Here is an 18,106-nt window from a genome sequence, read left to right as displayed (position 1 = left end):
CCTAACTCTGCTCAGGGGTCCTTTTACTAAGCTGCGTTATAAGGGGGCCTCCGGCCTCTGCTAGTGTCAGCATGTGTTTTGATGCGTGCTGAGGCCCTATTTTACTGCAGCTGTTTTTTTGTTGTTGTTGTTGTTTTGTTTTTGAAGAAATGGCCATGCGGCCATTTCTAGAAGGAGCACTTACCACCATCACCCATTGAGGCAGCGGTAAGGGCTCCCACACTAACCCCACTGGTATGCACTGCCCGATTACCACCGGGTAAATACCAGTACTTCCAGTTTAATGAGCAGTAAGCCCACATTGGACTTACTGCCGCTTAGTAAAAGACCCCCTCAGTTAGCTATGTGGGTACAGCACTGAATATTGACTGTACCCACATAACTCCAGATTTTGTAACTGAACTGGATATTCAATGCCAGTGTCCAGACATGGCCCTGCTTCTGAATATCTGGGTCTAAATTAAGCAGTAGCGGTTGGCATTTAATTTAAAAAAAAAAAAAAAAACACTGCCACCAGCTGAATATTGACCAATTACTCTCTAAGAGCCCATGCATACGTAGGTTTGTGAAGCATGGGGTTAACAAAGAGATTGATTTAAGTTTTTTGTTTTTTTTCTGGAAACAAAGGGAACTGCATTTCCTCTCAGTCTGAGCCATGTCTATTTACTAAGCTGTGATAACATATTTCTGTACTTTTACCATACAGTAAAATGTTAGTACTGCTAAAAGGGATATAACACATGGAAGTTCTAATTAATCCAGTACTCCATGCTCTCCAGATTTGTAAACCTGGTGCGTCACATGTTTGGAAATGAGCTGCTTTGCATGAAAATGAAATTACAAGCTGAGCTTGTGCTGTTCTTTGTGTGTAAGACAAAGTAACATATGGGGGTCGGTTGGCATCATTTTGAAAAATGGTATAGGTGGGCAAGAGCAACTAGGGATTGGTCCTGACCTCCAGAGATTTCAAGGTATGACTTGAAGAGGGCTTGGGGGAGGGAACGGGGGAAACATTTTTTTAAATAGAGGGTAGGCCTTCTAATGGAGCTTACGGGAGTCCATTTCCATTCTTTGTAAACCTGAGAATGCACCAAAGTAAGGACAATCATTGCAGAGTTCACTAAACTGCAATATTCAGGTACTACAGCAGGTCATGGGCATAGCCAGACCTCACGGTGGGAGGGGGCCAGAGCCCAAAGTTGGGGGCACATTTTGAGTGCCTCCCACCGCCCCTCCCTCACTACCATGCCTCGCCTCCTCGCCTCGCCCTCACAAACAAATACCTTTGCTGCACAGGAGGAGCAAGAAGAAAGAAGTGCAGGAGGCAGGCAGCGAACACAGCTGCGCTGGAGACCGCACTGAAGAAGGCTTTGGCTGGTGGGGGATGGGGACCCCCGCCAGCCAAACCAGGGGCCCGGACAAAATTTGTGGGGGCCCAGGCCCCTGTGGCCCCCCCGTTGCTACGCCTCTGCTATAGCTTAGTCAATCCTATGGTAATTTTCTTATGGTAAATAGTATTCTAAAACCTAACATGTACAGGAGCTCATTTTCAAAGTACTTAGAAAATACCAAGTACCACAGTAACCTATGGTACTTTGTGTGTCTAAGTGCTTTGAAAATGAGCCCCTTGCAACATTTTCTTTTACTGCTAATCATGTACTACTACTAATCATTTCTGTAGCGCTACTAGACGTACACAATGCTGTACACATTATATGCAGGTACTTTGTGAGCCCTCTAGGGACAGAGAATCTTAAGTTTTTGTACCTGGGACAATGGGGAATTAAGTGCCTTGCCCAAGGTCACAAGCAGCTGCGGTGTGAATCGATCCCAGGTTGCCAGGATCAAAGCCTGCTGCACTATTAGGCCACTCCTAATATAGCTCACAAAGGTTAAAACAAACTACTCCAGCATTCAAAATAATACAGATTTTGTTGTTTTGAAATGGTAGCATGATATCATGAAAAAATGTCTGCATTCAAAATGAATGGTACCTATTAGATCTGAACACGCTCCACTCTGTAGTCTATGCTTTCTGTACAAATTCTTCAGGACTTTGGCACTGCCAAAACGTTTGAAGCGACTTTTCACATTATTGTAAAACCACTCCAGAGACTGTGTTCGTAGGAGTCTAGAGAGAACATAAATAGAGCATTCAGTATAGTGAATGGTAAAATTGAATCTATCTGATTTTAAAACAAATCATATTTCAGTGCAATGGGACCAGCCGGTTCCTGTGGGAGAAGAGAGCTGGAGTTCCATTGGGCAAATTGGAAGCCTCCAAATGTCAAAAATAAGCAATTTCCACAAATATAATACAATTTTCACAAAATTCCAAACAATATTATTTAAAATATTTTCTGCTTACTTAGATTCTTCCCCCCAAAAAATGGAAATTAGCAAAGCAACTTATCTTGATCTTTATTCACACACAATTATATTCAATTATCTATATTTTTTAAATGAGCTTACGGTCCCTTTCTTTACATAATGTTCCATAAATTTTATCCCCAGCAAGATATCGAGCTATCATTCTTTAAAGGCTAATATAGAGTGGGCTCATATACCACAGCCGTAGTCTGACCCACGTAAATTACAAAAGACAATTATTTGTGGCATATTTGTAAAACCAGCATCTATCTAATGGTACAGTATTTCCTTAACTAGCAAGTAGGTCCTGACATATCATAACATAAGATGGCATATGATAAACCAAACACTGAATGAACACACTGAAAAGAGGAATGCAGAAACATACATATTCAATCTACTACCAGGATTACTTTAAAGTCAAAAATAAATATTTGCTTGAATGCTGTAATATGCCTATTGCTTTGACAGTAAAAAAAAAAAAAAAACATTTGAGTATTTCAGTTTGCCTTTCACTTTGAAGTAATGATGGAAAATGGATTAATAACATAGGGGGTCTTTTACTAAGCTGTGGTAGTGTTTTTAGCTCACGGTAAAAATCAGCTGGCAGTAAACGCCAAGACACCCATTATATTCCTATGGGCATCTTGGCATTTAACACCAACTGATTTCTACCGCAAGCTAATCAATAGAAATAAAACATGGAAAAGAAAATAAGATGATACCTTGTTTATTGGACATAACTTAATACATTTCTTGATTAGCTTTCGAAGGTTGGCCTTCTTCGTCAGATCGGAAATAAGCAAATGTTGGTAGATGACAGTATATATAAGTGAAACATCAAAGCATTTCAGTGACAGTCTAACAGGATGGGGTGGATAGGTGAGAGACAGGAAGAGTCGGGTGGATGAGGGACAGGGAGATATGCATGGAGAAAGGAAGGTGACAAAGCAGTATAATTTTATGGTTTATAATGGGCTAGAAAACCCAGATCTTTGTTAAGCCCTGTCTGGTGGGTGTCAAAATATTTAATCATTCTGACTTCAAAGGTCTTACGTTCCTGTATTGTTTTAAAGTTCCCTTTTAGGATTCTTACCATAAAATCACTGGTACAGTGTTCTGGTTTTGTAAAGTGCTGCCCCACAGAGGTGACATCCTGATTGGTACTAGCATTTTTCATATGGTGTCTATGTAAATTAAATCTCTTCTTTAGCATCTGACTTGTTTCTCCAATGTAGCAGCCTTCATTGCATTTTTTACACTGAATGATATATACCACATTGGAAGATGAGCACGTGAAAGATTCCTTAATGTTGAATATTTTTCCTTTGTGAATGACCGTGGGGTCCTGTGAAATATTTTGGCATAGTTTGCAGCTGGATATATTGCAAGGATGTGTGCCATTCTTTTCTTTTTGAGTCTGTGTTGGGAGCTTACTTCTAATTATTATTATTATTTATTGCATTTGTATCCCACATTCCCCCACCTATTTGCAGGCTCAATGTGGCTTACATAGATTTGATAACATTGTCATAACAGGATATCGGATACAGTTAATAATTAGCTTGTGTTTTAAGTTGGGTGGCTGTCGGAAGGCCAGCACTGGTAGGGATGGGAATATCTCTTTCAGTAATTCATCCTCCTGGATTAGAGGCTGCAGATCTATTATGATTTTTCTTAATTTTTCCAGCTCTGGGTTGTATGTCACTATAAGGGGGATTCTGTCTGTGGCTTTTTTTTTCTTTGTACTGTAGCAGATTTTCCCTGGGTGTTTTGAGGGAGGAGGCAATATTCTTGGAGATTATTTTGGGGTTGTAGCCTTTCTGTTCGAAGGATGCAGTCAGGATTTCACTTATATATACTGTCATCTACCAACATTTGCTTATTTCCGATCTGACGAAGAAGGGCAACCTTCGAAAGCTAATCAAGAAATATATTAAGTTATGTCCAATAAAAAAGGTATCACCTTATTTTCTTTTCCATGTTTTATTTTGTTTTATTTCTATTGATTACCTTTAAAAGTGGACTAACATGGCTACCACACCTCTCTACCGCAAGCTAAAAATGCCACTGTGGCTTAGTAAAAGACCCCCATAGAGAGATACAAATATGTTGTCACAGGCTCCTGCCACTGGCTCAAGTTCATTGATATCTACCAGGACTTCAAGTGTTCGCCACTCCTCCCTAGGTTGATGGGCATCTTTTAGCGACTCTCTATATCTTCCTCTTTATCCTTGGTTCACTCTGAAACAAGCTGTGCTTTCTAATCCAATTCCCAACTCCTAACTGGAACAGAAAGTTCCCTTTTCTTCAAGGAGCTGTGAGTTTTGACTCTAGGGAAAAACCCATTACTGCAAATAACAATCTCAAGTCTGTCAAGGTAAGTGAATAATCAACCACCCAGCCAGCTGTCTCCTTAGAAGGTCCTGGTCTCTTTCTACAAAACTGTATTTTAATAAGTTCTTTTGCAGAGTCCTGGCTCACAAAGCTGGCAGTTCCCTGCTTAAACAGGGTAGCTTTTTTCTTTTAGGCTTTAAAGTTGTTTCTCCAGGGAGTCTCCATCCAGACCCAGAATTCAGGGTTTTAATCACCTCCTCCTTTTCATCTGTGCTGCTGAAAATGCAGCAAAAGCAAGAAAAAAAAAACCTCCTTTGTGAAAATGGTCTGTTAAAGTTTCTATAATGAAAGTTCCTTTTCCTATTATAAAGAACTGGTTATCATTACAACCCGTTAATCGTCATACAAGTTTAATTCCAAAGTCCCAAATAAACAATTCACAGTGTTCCTAAGGTCTGGCCACCATTCTTGCAGCCCTTACAGCTGATTGCAGCCCAGCATCAAACAGCCCCTCCCCTAGGATAATTATAAGCAAACTGTCCTTTTTATCCTCCACCTCAGGGCTGTCTGTGCAGTGGAAAGAAAAAGAAACATCCAAAAGATTAACTTTGCTGTATTCCTTCAGGCTGTACTTCTGATGCAGAACTTAGCTGCTGTTCAAGGACCTCCATTTGATCAGAATCCTGGACTATGACTGGGTGTGAAACTTCCTCTATCTCCATAGGTTCAGTCCCTTTCTCCCAGGCAGCAGAGTAGCCCAGAGACTGCACTGGTGGAGGAGACACACCTCTTCCTGCCTCCTGGAGTTAAGTTATATTGATCCATGGAAATTGTAGGCTCCCCTTCTCATTTGCACTGATTGGAGAAATGGGTGTTTATGGACGGAGTAAAAGAGCCCAGCTAGCTTGAACCTAAGGATCCTGACTGTGTGTTCCCCTCCCCCAGTTCTTAAAGGGTATATCATCGCTTTTTGCCTGACCTTGGGGTTTCTTTGCTGCTCTTCCCTTTCCTTAAACGTTCTGCGTGTCTGTCAAGGGAAACCCTTGCTCCCCCGCTCAGGTTCATTACTATATATAAACCATTCAGTGTGACATATATGCAATAAGGGAAATCAGGAGTAGGGTGAGGACATTTTCATATCACTGTACACATACATACATACATACATACATACATATATGTGTGTGTGTACATAAACAATGATATGAAAAATTCTCCACCCTCCTCCTGATTTCCCCTATTATTGCATATATGTCACACTGAATGGTTTCTGAGCTGAACTAACCGACTTCCGCAAACTACCAAAGACTCATCTCTTCGAAAAAATCTATTGCAAGGATCAGAACACATGAATTCCATACACACTAATAGAAATGCATCAATACACTCTCTTCTGAATTCTCTTCCCCGTACTTTCGCCACACCTAAAACTCTACCCTCAGATAAAATTGCTATACCCTAATGCTCTCTTGCTATTGTTCTATCGCCCTATCATTTCCCCATCGATACACTGCATTGTTCTATCCACAAATGATATTTTGTCCATTGATACATTCCACTGTTCTACTTCCCAAATTACATTCTATCGCCCTATCATTTCCCCATTGATACATTCTACTGTTCTATTTTCCCAAATGAATTTTTGATTTTGACTTTGCCTTCACATAACTCCTCACTATGTAACCATAACAGTACTGTAACAAATTGTATTTCCATCATTCACAATATATTGTAAGCCACACTGAGCCCGCAAAGAGGTGGGAAAATGTGGGATACAAATGCAATAAAATAAAAATAAATAAATAAATCTTTAAACCAAAGGTTATATTAGACAAAGGGAACCTGAGTAAACACATAACATAGTTTTTTACATTATTACATCATTTATTTAATGAACAAAAACGCCCTTTTACTAAAGCTCATCTTACACTGACATTACTGCACACTAAATGCTGTGCATCCTTTTTTAAATCCATGGGCCACATGACATTTTGCGCATACTGTAATGTTCATTAGCTCATGCTAAGCTTTAGTAAAAGGGTCCCAAAGATATCCAACACCCATGGAGTTCGCTCGCAGGAGGGAAAGGTGAGTAGTGGAGTGCCTCAGGGATCGGTGCTGGGGCCCCTTCTGTTCAATATATTTGTGAGTGACATTGCCGAGGGGTTACAAGGTAAGGTTTGCCTTTTTGCCGATGACACCAAGATTTCCAACAGAGTGGACACCCCGGAGGGTGTGGAAAACATGAAAAAAGATTTGAAGAAGCTAGAAGAATGGTCTAACGTTTGGCAATTAAAATTCAATGCGAAGAAATGCAAAGTGATGCACTTGGGGAGTAGCAATCCAAGGGAGACATATGTGTTAGGCGGGGAGAGTCTGATAGGCACGGACGGGGAGAGGGATCTTGGGGTGATAGTATCTGAGGACCTGAAGGCGACGAAACAGTGCGACAAGGCGGTGGCAGTAGCTAGAAGATTGCTAGGCTGTATAGAGAGAGGAGTGACCAGCAGAAGAAAGGAGGTTTTAATGCCCCTGTATAAGACGTTGGTGAGGCCCCACCTGGAGTATTGTGTTCAGTTTTGGAGGCCGCATCTTGCGAAGGATGTTAAAAAAATGGAAGCGGTGCAAAGAAAAGCTACGAGAATGGTATGGGATTTACGTTCCAAGAAGTATGAGGAGAGGCTTGCTGACCTGAACATGTACACCCTGGAGGAAAGGAGGAACAGGGGTGATATGATACAGACGTTCAAATATTTGAAAGGTATTAATCCGCAAACGAATCTTTTCCGGAGATGGGAAGGCGGTAGAACGAGAGGACATGAAATGAGATTGAAGGGGGGCAGACTCAGAAAAGATGTCAGGAAGTATTTCTTCACAGAGAGGGTGGTGGACGCTTGGAATGCCCTCCCGCGGGAGGTGGTGGAGATGAAAACGGTAACGGAGTTCAAACATGCATGGGATATGCATAGAGGAATACTGTGCAGAAGGAATGGATCCTCAGTAGCTTAGCTGAAATTGGGTGGCGGAGCAGTTGGGGGGAAGAGGGGGAGGTGGTTGGGAGGCGAGGATAGGGGAGGGCAGACTTATACGGTCTGTACCAGAGCCGCTGATGGGAGGCGGGACTGGTGGTTGGGCTGGGCAGACTTGTATGGTCTGTGCCCTGAAGGGGACAGGTACAAATTCAAGGTAAGGTATACACTTATAGGTTTCTCGTTGGGCAGACTGGATGGACCGTGCAGGTCTTTTTCTGCCGTCATCTACTATGTTACTATGTTACCCCTGTGAAAAAGTAACTATCCCTTTACTTAAGCAATTGACTAGATTTAATTGATAATTAGATTCAGCTGATTGAACACAGACTTGATTGCAGCTAGTCCTGTTGAATCTAAACCTCACTATATATTGAACCTTACCATGAGAATGGAAAACGCTATGCAATGATCTGAGGAAATTGCAGAAGAGATGAGAAAAAAAGTTGTTGAACTGTATCAATCTGGAGAAAGTTACAAAGCCATTTCCAAAGCTCTGGGACTCCACTGAACCACAGTAAGAACCATTATCTCCAAATGGTGAAGATTTCAAACAGTGGTGAATCTTAGTGGCCAGCCTGGAAAAATGACTCCAAGGGCACAGCAACATCTCAGCCAGGAGTTCATAAAACATCCCACAATATCCAAAGATTTGCAAGCCTCTCTAGCCTCAGCAAAGGTTAGTGTTCATGACTCCACAATAATAAAGAGATTGGGTAAAAATGGGATTCATGGGAGAGTAGCAAGGCAGAACCCACTGCTATCCAAGAGTAACATCAATGCTCATCTCACGTTTTGCAAAAGCACTCCTGGAAGATCTCTAACCATTTTGGAATAATATCCTATGGACAAATGAGTCAAAAAAGTGGAACTGTTTGGACAATACAGATCCTATTATGTCTGGCAAACGAAGAAAGAAAGTGGATCACAGGAGATGAAGTAAAAATAATTTTATTGACAATAGCCCAACATCGCCACATTTTGCCTATAAGGCCGCTTCAGAGGCAGCAACTGTTAATTAGACATAAGACATAAATTAAAAAGAAATGCGAAGAGGAGGCGTGAGTACATGGACACTCGTTGAGTACCCAGAAGCATCTGTCAGCTGTTGGACTCTCTTAGATACCATCCACCAATCCGCTGATGCTATCTGCACAGGCCGGCCCAAAGATAAAATCCAGCACAATCCAGCACTAGAGGAGGAGGAGTGAGTACCTGGACCCTTGTTGAGAACCTGGAGGCTTTTGTCAGCTGTTGGACTCTCTTGGATATCATCTGCACAGGCTGGCACTACAGAATAAATACAGCGCGCTCTCTGTGCTATAGTTGCAGGGCGTGGCCAAAGGGGTGTGCCCTATGGAGCACACCAGGCTCCTTGTGAGCCCCGCTGGAGTCCAGGTGGTCATGGAATCATATATGTCATCTTGAGGATATCATCTGGTAAGAACTGTTTTATTTTTATCATGGGGAAGTGCAAAGCCAAAACACTTGACTGTCAGTACTCCCAATGCATCTGGGCCAATTGATTGACATCTGGTGCCTATGAATAAGGTCCCTCCCTCCCCTCTAATTAAAAGATATGAATTGGGTGCTTCATTAAGTTCAGGAGATAGGCTGACTCCTGATCCACCTACAGCTTCTCATCTATCCCCTGCTGAGAGTCTATTCCCAGTAGGTTTGTCCCCAGCTGGGGGAATGCAGACTTTGAAACAGCCATCTCCAGCTCCTTTATTTACTGATTTTTCTATTCAACCAGTCATGTTTCCTAAAGAGGTCCACCTTTTAAGGCTGGCCCTTCAGATGTTAAATTGTTAGATGTTTGGAAGGTGGTAAAAAGGACTAAAGCAATGCTCCAAGGTCCAGTACAGCAGCTCTGTGCCTTTTCTTTGGGCGGTGTCTCCAAAGTAGATTATATGGCCTAAGATTTTGACATTAAATAGTTCCTTGAAGAAAGTACAGTCTCAGCTTGGTGTATAGCAGCAAGTGGGGACTACCAGTATGAAGGTCAGTCTGTACTTACAAAGACAACTTGAGATGTTAGAAAATCATTTCCTGTTTGGCCATTATTATCTGTTGAGATCCTACTGAGAAAATACTTCAAGGAGGTTTTCACTTTGTCTAATGCTGATACAATGATGATTGCTAAATGTTTCTATTTGCCTAAAAGTTTGGGAGGGAGGGAAATCAGAGGGGACTCATAAAGCTTTAGTATCTAAGACTGATCTTATGGCAAATTTAACTAAGTTGAGTCTATTCAGGATGAAATGACTCAGCATGCCACTCTGTTAGTTTCATTCTCTTCAGAAGCAGATAAAATGTTCATTATGAAGAAGGGCTTGTGGTGAAGAAGGCCAGGCTGGCGCCAGAGGCACAACACATCGTGAGGCAAGCGCCTCCGTTGTCGCGATGACAAAGGCTCATTTGGGGGGACTTGAGGGGGGATTTTGAATTGTTTTTTCCCAATTCAGGGAGTGTTTTGTTTTTTTGGAAGGATGGATGGGATTGTACAAGGAAGGGGACGGTATGGGGTGTTATCTTCTGTTTGGCACTCTAAGCAGGAATTTCCTGATGACTGGATTTTTAAAGCTGTGGAGCTGGATACAATTGGATAAGCTGATGTTTTAAAAGTTGGTTTGATTAATGCAAGATCAATTAAGAAGAAGGTAGTGCTGATTTATGATCTATTACTGGAGGATAATTATGATATTTTATGTGTGACTGAGTCATGGCTATTGAAATCTTATTTAGTTGTGGTGAGACAATGTTGTCCACCAGAGTTTAAATGAGAATGGGCATGTCGTTTTTTTTAGAGAATAGTTGGATTTTAAGGTTGCATGTGTGAATGTTGATGGTTTTGGGGAGTGTTTGGTGTTAAAAAAATACAAATTTAATGGTGTATTTTATTGTCCACCAGGAATATTGAATGATTTATCTTGTTGGGCAGACTGGATGGACTGTACAGGTCTTTACCTGCCGTCATTTACTATGTATGTTACTATGATTGTTCTACTTTATTAGAATTTTTGTTTCAGTGATGTGGTGAGTGTGAAAATGTTTGTGGGATGGGGGATTTTAATATTCCATTTGACCCATTAGAGGATATTTTTTTTTGAAAGAAAACATGTTCTTTTTGTGGACTATCTGCTATGCAATTACAGCAAGTTTTGAATGAAGTTACCCATAAGGCAAGTCATGTATTGGATCTTGTATTTGTCTGTAGGGTTGGTACATTTTTTGTGTCAGTCATGAGTAAAGAGTGTTCCTTGGTCAGATAATGTTTTTTATCTCTTTTGCCTTTTGTTTTCCTAAGAAAGATATGTGTGCTAAGATAGATCCGTTAACCTTGTCTATTAGATCGCACTTTGTGATTGATGATTTGCCTGATCAGTGGTTGCCCACATTGAGTACTGATGATGATCTTTCAGTTAGTGAAGCTGTTGAAATATGGAATAGAACTTTGAAGGAAACATTGGATGTTGTAGCTCTCATTAAACATTTGACAAAGAAGAGTGATGATAAACCTTGTCCTTGGAGAACAGTTATGCAAACTAGGAGGGAACTGAGACAAACTGAAAGGAAATGGAGAAAAGCCAGTGATGGTGACGATTATGATAGTTAGAAGTTACGTTTAGTGGAATACCTTGCTTTATGTGAGCATATGCAAAATGATTATTTACATAAACGAGTTCAGGATGATTTGAATAGACCCCAGGAATTATACATGTAAAGTATTTGACTGAAGGGTATAAGGATGTAGGTCAGAGAGGTGGGCCTGATCCTATAGCTTTTACTGATTTTTTTATGGATAAGATGACCACACTTGAGAAGCAGGTAGGTGACTGTTGTTGTCAACAAGATGATAATGAAGCATTGCTTACTGAACCTATATGGGTTAGGTTTGAGGAGGCTGGGTTGCAGGAAGTGATAAGAATGGTATCTGTAATTATTCCTACTAGGTCATCATCTGACCCATGTTTATCTGGGGTTATTAGAATTTTATCACCCTTGACGTCTATCATTAATAAGTCTCTTAGTGAAGGTATGCTTCTGCCAGCATGTAAACAAAAGTTAAACCATTGTTAAAAAAATAAGAAATTAAATTCTGAAAGGATAAGTAGTTATGGACCCATTTCTATGGTCTCTTTTTTAGGAAAAATTATTGAGAGAGCATTTTGTGGAAGTGAATAATTGTTTGAATAGATTTCAGTTTGGCTTTGGAAAAGACCATACTGTGAAAACATTATTAATTTCTACAGTAGATTCTATGAGGAGAGAAATGGATAGTAATTTATGCTATTGTTTAATATCGTTGGATGCATCATCTGCCTTTGATTCAGTTGATGGAGGTATTTTGTTAGCCATACTGCACAATCTTGGGATAGGGGGTAAAGTGTATGATTGGTTTGCATCTTATTTGTCAGAAAGAATTTTGTTAGTTCAAAGTGGAGGAGGAGTTTCTAACTCTATTCTTATATTGAGAGGAGTCCCACAGGGATCTGCTTTGTCTTTACTTTTGTTTAATACCTATATGGCCCCTATGAGTGAAGTTTTGGATACATTAGATGTAGAGTACTGGCTTTAAGCTGATGACACACAATTTTACTTCCCAATAGTAGCTTAAAGGGAGCAGTTGTCCTTTCGATTGACAACTTGTATGACTATGATTAGTAAATGGATGACAGCTAACAAACTAATTCGTATAGTAGGGAAGCCAATCAGTGCCAATAATTGGCATTTAACAACCAATTAGCAGCACTAATTGGCTTTAAATAGAATTTATGCACACCCATTTCTAGGCATATTCTATGATGTGGTGCGTGTAAATTCTATTGCACAGTAAAAAAAAGGGGCGTGGTTATTGGCATGGAATCGGCCAGTTGTGGGCATTTCAAAAAACTATTTGCACTATTATAGAATACACTCAATCTGTGCCCAACTTAGCTGCAGGTATTTAGGCTTGGTTTAAGGTGGCCTAAATGGGTGCGCCTCAACTGCAATTTTAGATATCCGTATCCCGGCTTGATACAATCAAGATTTGGACGACCAGCAATATTCACTGTCACTGCACGCATATCTAAATGGACAGATGGAACCGCATAAAAGACAGTCCCATCTTTGCTAGTTAGGTATGCAGGAAATAGCACTGAATATCAGCCGCCACCCACATAATTTACGGGTCCACTGATGATCCAGATAACCAATGTTGGTGCTTGGATATGGCCCTGGAATTGAATATCTGGCTCTAATTCAGCCGTGGCTGCAGCAGCTTTGAAAATGCTGCCTGTGGTGAGCCGAATACTGACCTTGTTCATAATATAATGATTTTTGACCATGCACATGTCTTTAAAGTGGGATTCTCTTATTGCAAATTCTCAGCTATGGAGATTAAATGTTTGTCTACTAGAGAAAAAAGCTTTCAAAGATTTGATAAATCAAGCTCCAGGAGACTATTTCCATTTGAATAATGACTCTGAAGTTTCCATGGCAATTGAATGGGAAACACATAAAATAAGAATAAGAGCCGTCATAATTAGTTACTTGATTTCTAAAAATAAAAATTGTACATAGGAGTTAGAGGATCTGGAATCCAAAATTAAGCAATTAGAAACACAGCTTATCAAAAAAGAATAACATACTGATGTGTTCACAATCCCCTGAAGTAAGGAATGGTTCCACAGAATCTTAGCGGAGATTGGGTGGCGACGCTGGTAACTGGGAAACAAAATGGGAGCTGGGCAGACTTCTACAGTCTATGCCCTGATCGTGACTGAATAGATAGGGATGGGCTGGAGTGTAAATTTTAAGGGGCTTGGACGTTAGCTTCAGAACTTTGTAGAAGAATAGTGCTGGGCACACTTCTACGGTCTGTGCCCTGGGAAAGGCAAGAACAAATCAAACTCAGGTATACATATAAAGTATCACATTGTCAAGCCTCTTAAGACTTGTTAACTGTAAAGTCTCAATATCTTGAAGCATAACCTTGGCACACCGGAACACACCTGACGTCTCTTTATTTTCTGAAGTTTCTTTTATTGAATAAATACAGATAATTTACTCACAGTCAGATGTTCAGAAGTGTTGCCCCAGGGCATAGAAACTCCATAATTCTGAGAGCTGTATCAGTGGTTGGAGATAGAAATCTGAGGAGAGGCAGCTTTATTGCAGAGGTGAGAAAATAGTTGAACAGGTAGAAGTATCTCAGAGCTGGGTGACTGGAGAGTGCAATATCTCATTAGGAAGATATATTCAAGGTAAAAAAAAACAAGTTTGTTCCAGGGAGTTTGGCAGGACAAGTGCTGTCTGACACAAGATGGAGAATGCCTCATGGCAAGAGAGACAGGGAGGTCAAGAAGGCTCACACAGGCCCAGGGAGGAGGAGGTAAAGACCAATGGGGACAGAGCCTGCCATCAGGTGACAAGGGTGGTCCTAGAGGACGGCCCTCAATTGGAGGGAAAGATTGGCTGACCTTTCAGGACAGAGATAGTAAGGATGACCAGGAAATGATAGCAGGAAGATAAAGGAGCCAAGCTTGGCTGAGAAAGAGAGGAGGTCTGGGCAGCAGCACAAACCAATGGTAACAGTTCTTGTACAGACAGGCAGGTGTGGCTGCATTGCCTGTGAACTACGTTACACACAATGCATTGCTCATGTATCTTTGCAGTGAGAACTGCAGCAATGAAAATCCTTAGAAGTGAGAATAATAGCAAAAGCATTAAACACATTTTAGGAGCACATTATAAACTAGTGTGAGGCTGTCAGAAAACAGAACACACATACCATGTATTTATTTATTTATTTGTTACATTTATACCCCACATTTTCCCACCTATTTGCAGGCTCAATGTGGCTTACAAAGTACCGTAAAGGTGTTTGCCATTTCGGTTGATAACAAATACAAGATTGTGTTGTGGTCAAATGAGATAGAGGTGAATCAGGCGTCATGGGTCGAGGGGAAAGAGGATAGTAAATTGTCCAGTATGATCTTTGATTATGTTGTGTTGCAGGGTGTGGGGATTTATGTTGGATCGTTGGGATAAGCTTTTTCGAAGAGTTTTTGTAAATGAGTACATCTTGTTGGGCAGACTGGATGGACCGTACAGGTCTTGATCTGCCGTCATTTACTATGTTACTATCCAGCTCATTTTCGAAAGTGATCGGCGGCCATTTTCCGACATAAATTGGGAGATGGCCGGCGATCTCGGAAAAGCAGGCCAAATCAGTATAATCAAAAGCCGCTTTTTTGGCAACATCGCCACTTTCCTGTCGCATCGCCGGCCAAAGTTCAAAGGGGCATGTCGGTGGCGAAGCAAAGGTGGGACATGGGTGGGCATGGGCGTGGTTACCAGATGGCCGGCTTTCGGCGATAATGGGAAAAAAACCAGCGATAAGCAGTATATCGCTGGATTTACTTGGTCCTTTTATTTTCACGACCAAGCCTCAAAAAGCTACACCAAATGACCAGATGACCACTGGAGGGAATGGGGGATGACCTCCCCATACTCCCCCAGTGGTCACCAACCCCCTCCCATACTAAAAAAATAAAACTAAAAACCTTTTTTGCCAGCCTGTATGCCAGCCTCAAATGCCATACCCACCTCCATGACAGCAGAATGTGTTATATCCTCCGACAGCCTTTCCCTGGTTGCGATGTGGCTCTCGGGTGAGTGTGACACCTTTTCTGTTTAGGTGCCCTCCAGAGTCACATTAGCAATGCATTATGGTGGATGTAGGGTACTGGGCTCTACTCCCATGGTGCTTCCCCCCCCCCCCCCTGCTAACTGGGTCAGAGTATGCCCTGTTTTGTTTCCAGTAGTCCATGAGGTAGTGGCCATTTTTGTAAGCCAGTTTTAGATCCCTTTCATGTGTTACCCACGTTAGAGAATGTTATTACCTTGAATGTGGCTGAAGGAGGGCATTGTACACCATTCTGCCAGCTCTGACCTACTGCTAATCTCAGTACCAGGGAGACTCTTTGCCAGTGGGGCACAACCTCTGATTTGCAGTTAACTGTGAGTAAACGTGCTTATTCAAATAAAGTACTTTTTCAAAGAGATTTGTCTTCAGGTGTCAACTGGTGTGCCAAGGTTATACAGCAGCAACAAGTCCTAGAGGTCTGCGTGTATGCAGGTCCCTGGAGCACGTTTAGTGGGTACCACAGTGCACTTAAGGCAGGCGGACCCAGGCCCATCCCCCCTACCTGTAACACTTGTGCTGGTAATGGAAGCCCTCCAAAACCCACTGTACCCACATGTAGTTGCCCCCTTCACCCCTAAGAGCTTTGGTAGTGTTGTACATTTGTGGGTAGTGGGTTTAGGGGGGGGTGGGGGGCTCAGCACCCAAAGTAAGGGAGATATGCATGTGGGAGGTTTTTCTGAAGTCCACAGCACTGACCCCTAGGGTGCCCAGCTGGTGTCCTGGCATGTCAGGGGGACCAGTGCGCTACAAATGCTGGCTCCTCCCATGACCAAATGCCTTGGATTTCACCGGGTTGGAGATGGCCAGCATTTTTTTCCATTATCGCTGAAAAACAAACCCGGCCATCTCAAACCCGGCGAACTCCAAGGCATTTGGCCGGGCTAAACCATATTATCGAAAAAAAGATGGCTGGCCATCTTTTTCAATAATATGATTCCGGCCAGCTGAAGCGCCACCGCCAACATAGATCGCCGGTGATCTATTTGGCCGGTGACGTTCGATTTTGCCCCTCCACGTTATTCTGCACAAACAGGATTGGTTCATCCACCTTCCTTCTCAACTGAACGCGAATAGAGAGCAGCCCCGACTCTTACACTGAAGAGAAATGCCCACGGACTGCTCCTGGTTGTCCTTCCCATTCAGTATTTGTTATTGGGTGTCCTGATTTAGGGCTTTCCCTATTCACACCCATAACATGCCCCCTTGTTATTTCAATGTAGTGCAGTGTGGGACATTCATTTCCTGCCTTTGCAAAATCGGGATTTGATATTTCAAGCTATGGACCTCCATTTCAGCTTTTTGATACATCCATGTGCTTTGAAAATAAGAGCTTTAGTGAATCGGACCTTAAGGGTCTCTATGGTAGACATACCTTCAATGTTGCATATATATTCATTTTTTCAAGTTATGGTAAATAGCTTTATATCAATCTAGCCCAAGTTGTTCCTTTCATGACAGTCACTAAAAATGGAAGTTCTGTTAGTAGGAAGTAAGAAATGGAAATACTTGGCATGAAGTTATATTTAATTTTCCTATTGTGAACTACCTTTTATTACTATTGGATATGGTTACTGTGTAACAGCATGAACCTCTGATTTTATTGAGCAATATGGTATATAAATGTTTCAAATAAATAAGTAAATACATTACTGTATATTCTCATGGCCAAAAAAGTAATTGGGTGAATCAAGTACTAAAAAAGCTATTAATGCTGATATTTTTACTTTATAAGTACACACTGAAAACATCTTTAATTTCAGCAAAATATTTCCTGCATAAGAGTTCCTTTGAATCAGCATACACAAAGATAAATAAAACCTAAGAATGATTACTATATAAATTTTATTAAGCAAAGAAAATTACATTTTTGTAATACTACTTTTCTACTACTGAAAGGAAGTTGGAGTAAGAAAGAACTGCTCACCACAGGAAGAAAAATGACTGGGAATAGTATTAAATATTATTCATTTTTATATATTATTATAAACCTGCTGTGAAAACATACAAATAGAAGCTGGAAAGAAGCGCTATCTTGAAAAGTTAAAGCCAGAAGTCATGAAAACGGAAATTCACATTTCTACAGTCCGTAAACCATTTTTTGTTGTTGTTGATTTTTTTTTAAAGCAGTGGTAAAAATGTTCCAAAGCATTAAAAACCAGGGGCCATAATTTTATGTGTACATTTTGCACTTTTCCCTGCAGGTGAGCTTCATTCTTTTCTTTTCCAGGTCCACTTGCAGCTCACCCTTGACTTGCTGTTCATCGCCATTGTGTTGACTTTCTTTCATCTCAAGCTACTCTTAATCTACTTCATTCTGGCTTTCACCCTCTTCACTCAACCGAAACAGTCCTTGCTAAAGTCTCCAATAACCTGTTCTTGACCAGATTCAAAGGTCTCTATTCTATCCTCATCCTTCTTGATCTATCTGCTGCTTTTGACACCGTTGATCACTGCCTACTCTGATATGCTGTCCTCACTTGGATTTCATGTCTCTGTTCTTTCCTAGTTTTCTTCTTATCTCACCCATCACCAGTGCATTTTTTTGTAGGAAAAAAGGTACCGGTACTCATTATGGGTGGGGCCACCACCTTTGGCTCTGCCCCTATGATAGCCACATCTCTTATATGAACCATGGTGCATATAAACCAAGCATTATACCAGTATAGGAGAAAAA

General features: G+C 41.2%; 1 protein-coding gene across 1 annotated transcript in view; it reads right to left on the bottom strand.

Moving 5' to 3' along the window:
• MYRIP (myosin VIIA and Rab interacting protein) overlaps positions 1–18,106 on the bottom strand; it is a 492,137-nt gene that overhangs the window by 156,933 nt on the left and 317,098 nt on the right. Inside the window, exon 4 of the mRNA XM_030203295.1 lies at positions 1,995–2,131. Within this exon, the coding sequence (XP_030059155.1) occupies positions 1,995–2,131 (137 nt within the window). The remainder of the gene's footprint in view (positions 1–1,994; positions 2,132–18,106) is intronic.

This window comes from Microcaecilia unicolor, chromosome 1 (genome assembly GCF_901765095.1).
Source record: "Microcaecilia unicolor chromosome 1, aMicUni1.1, whole genome shotgun sequence".
NCBI classification, from domain to species: Eukaryota; Metazoa; Chordata; class Amphibia; order Gymnophiona; family Siphonopidae; genus Microcaecilia; species Microcaecilia unicolor.
Note: the sequence above shows the minus strand (reverse complement) of the source record. Positions and strands in the feature narration are given on the sequence as shown.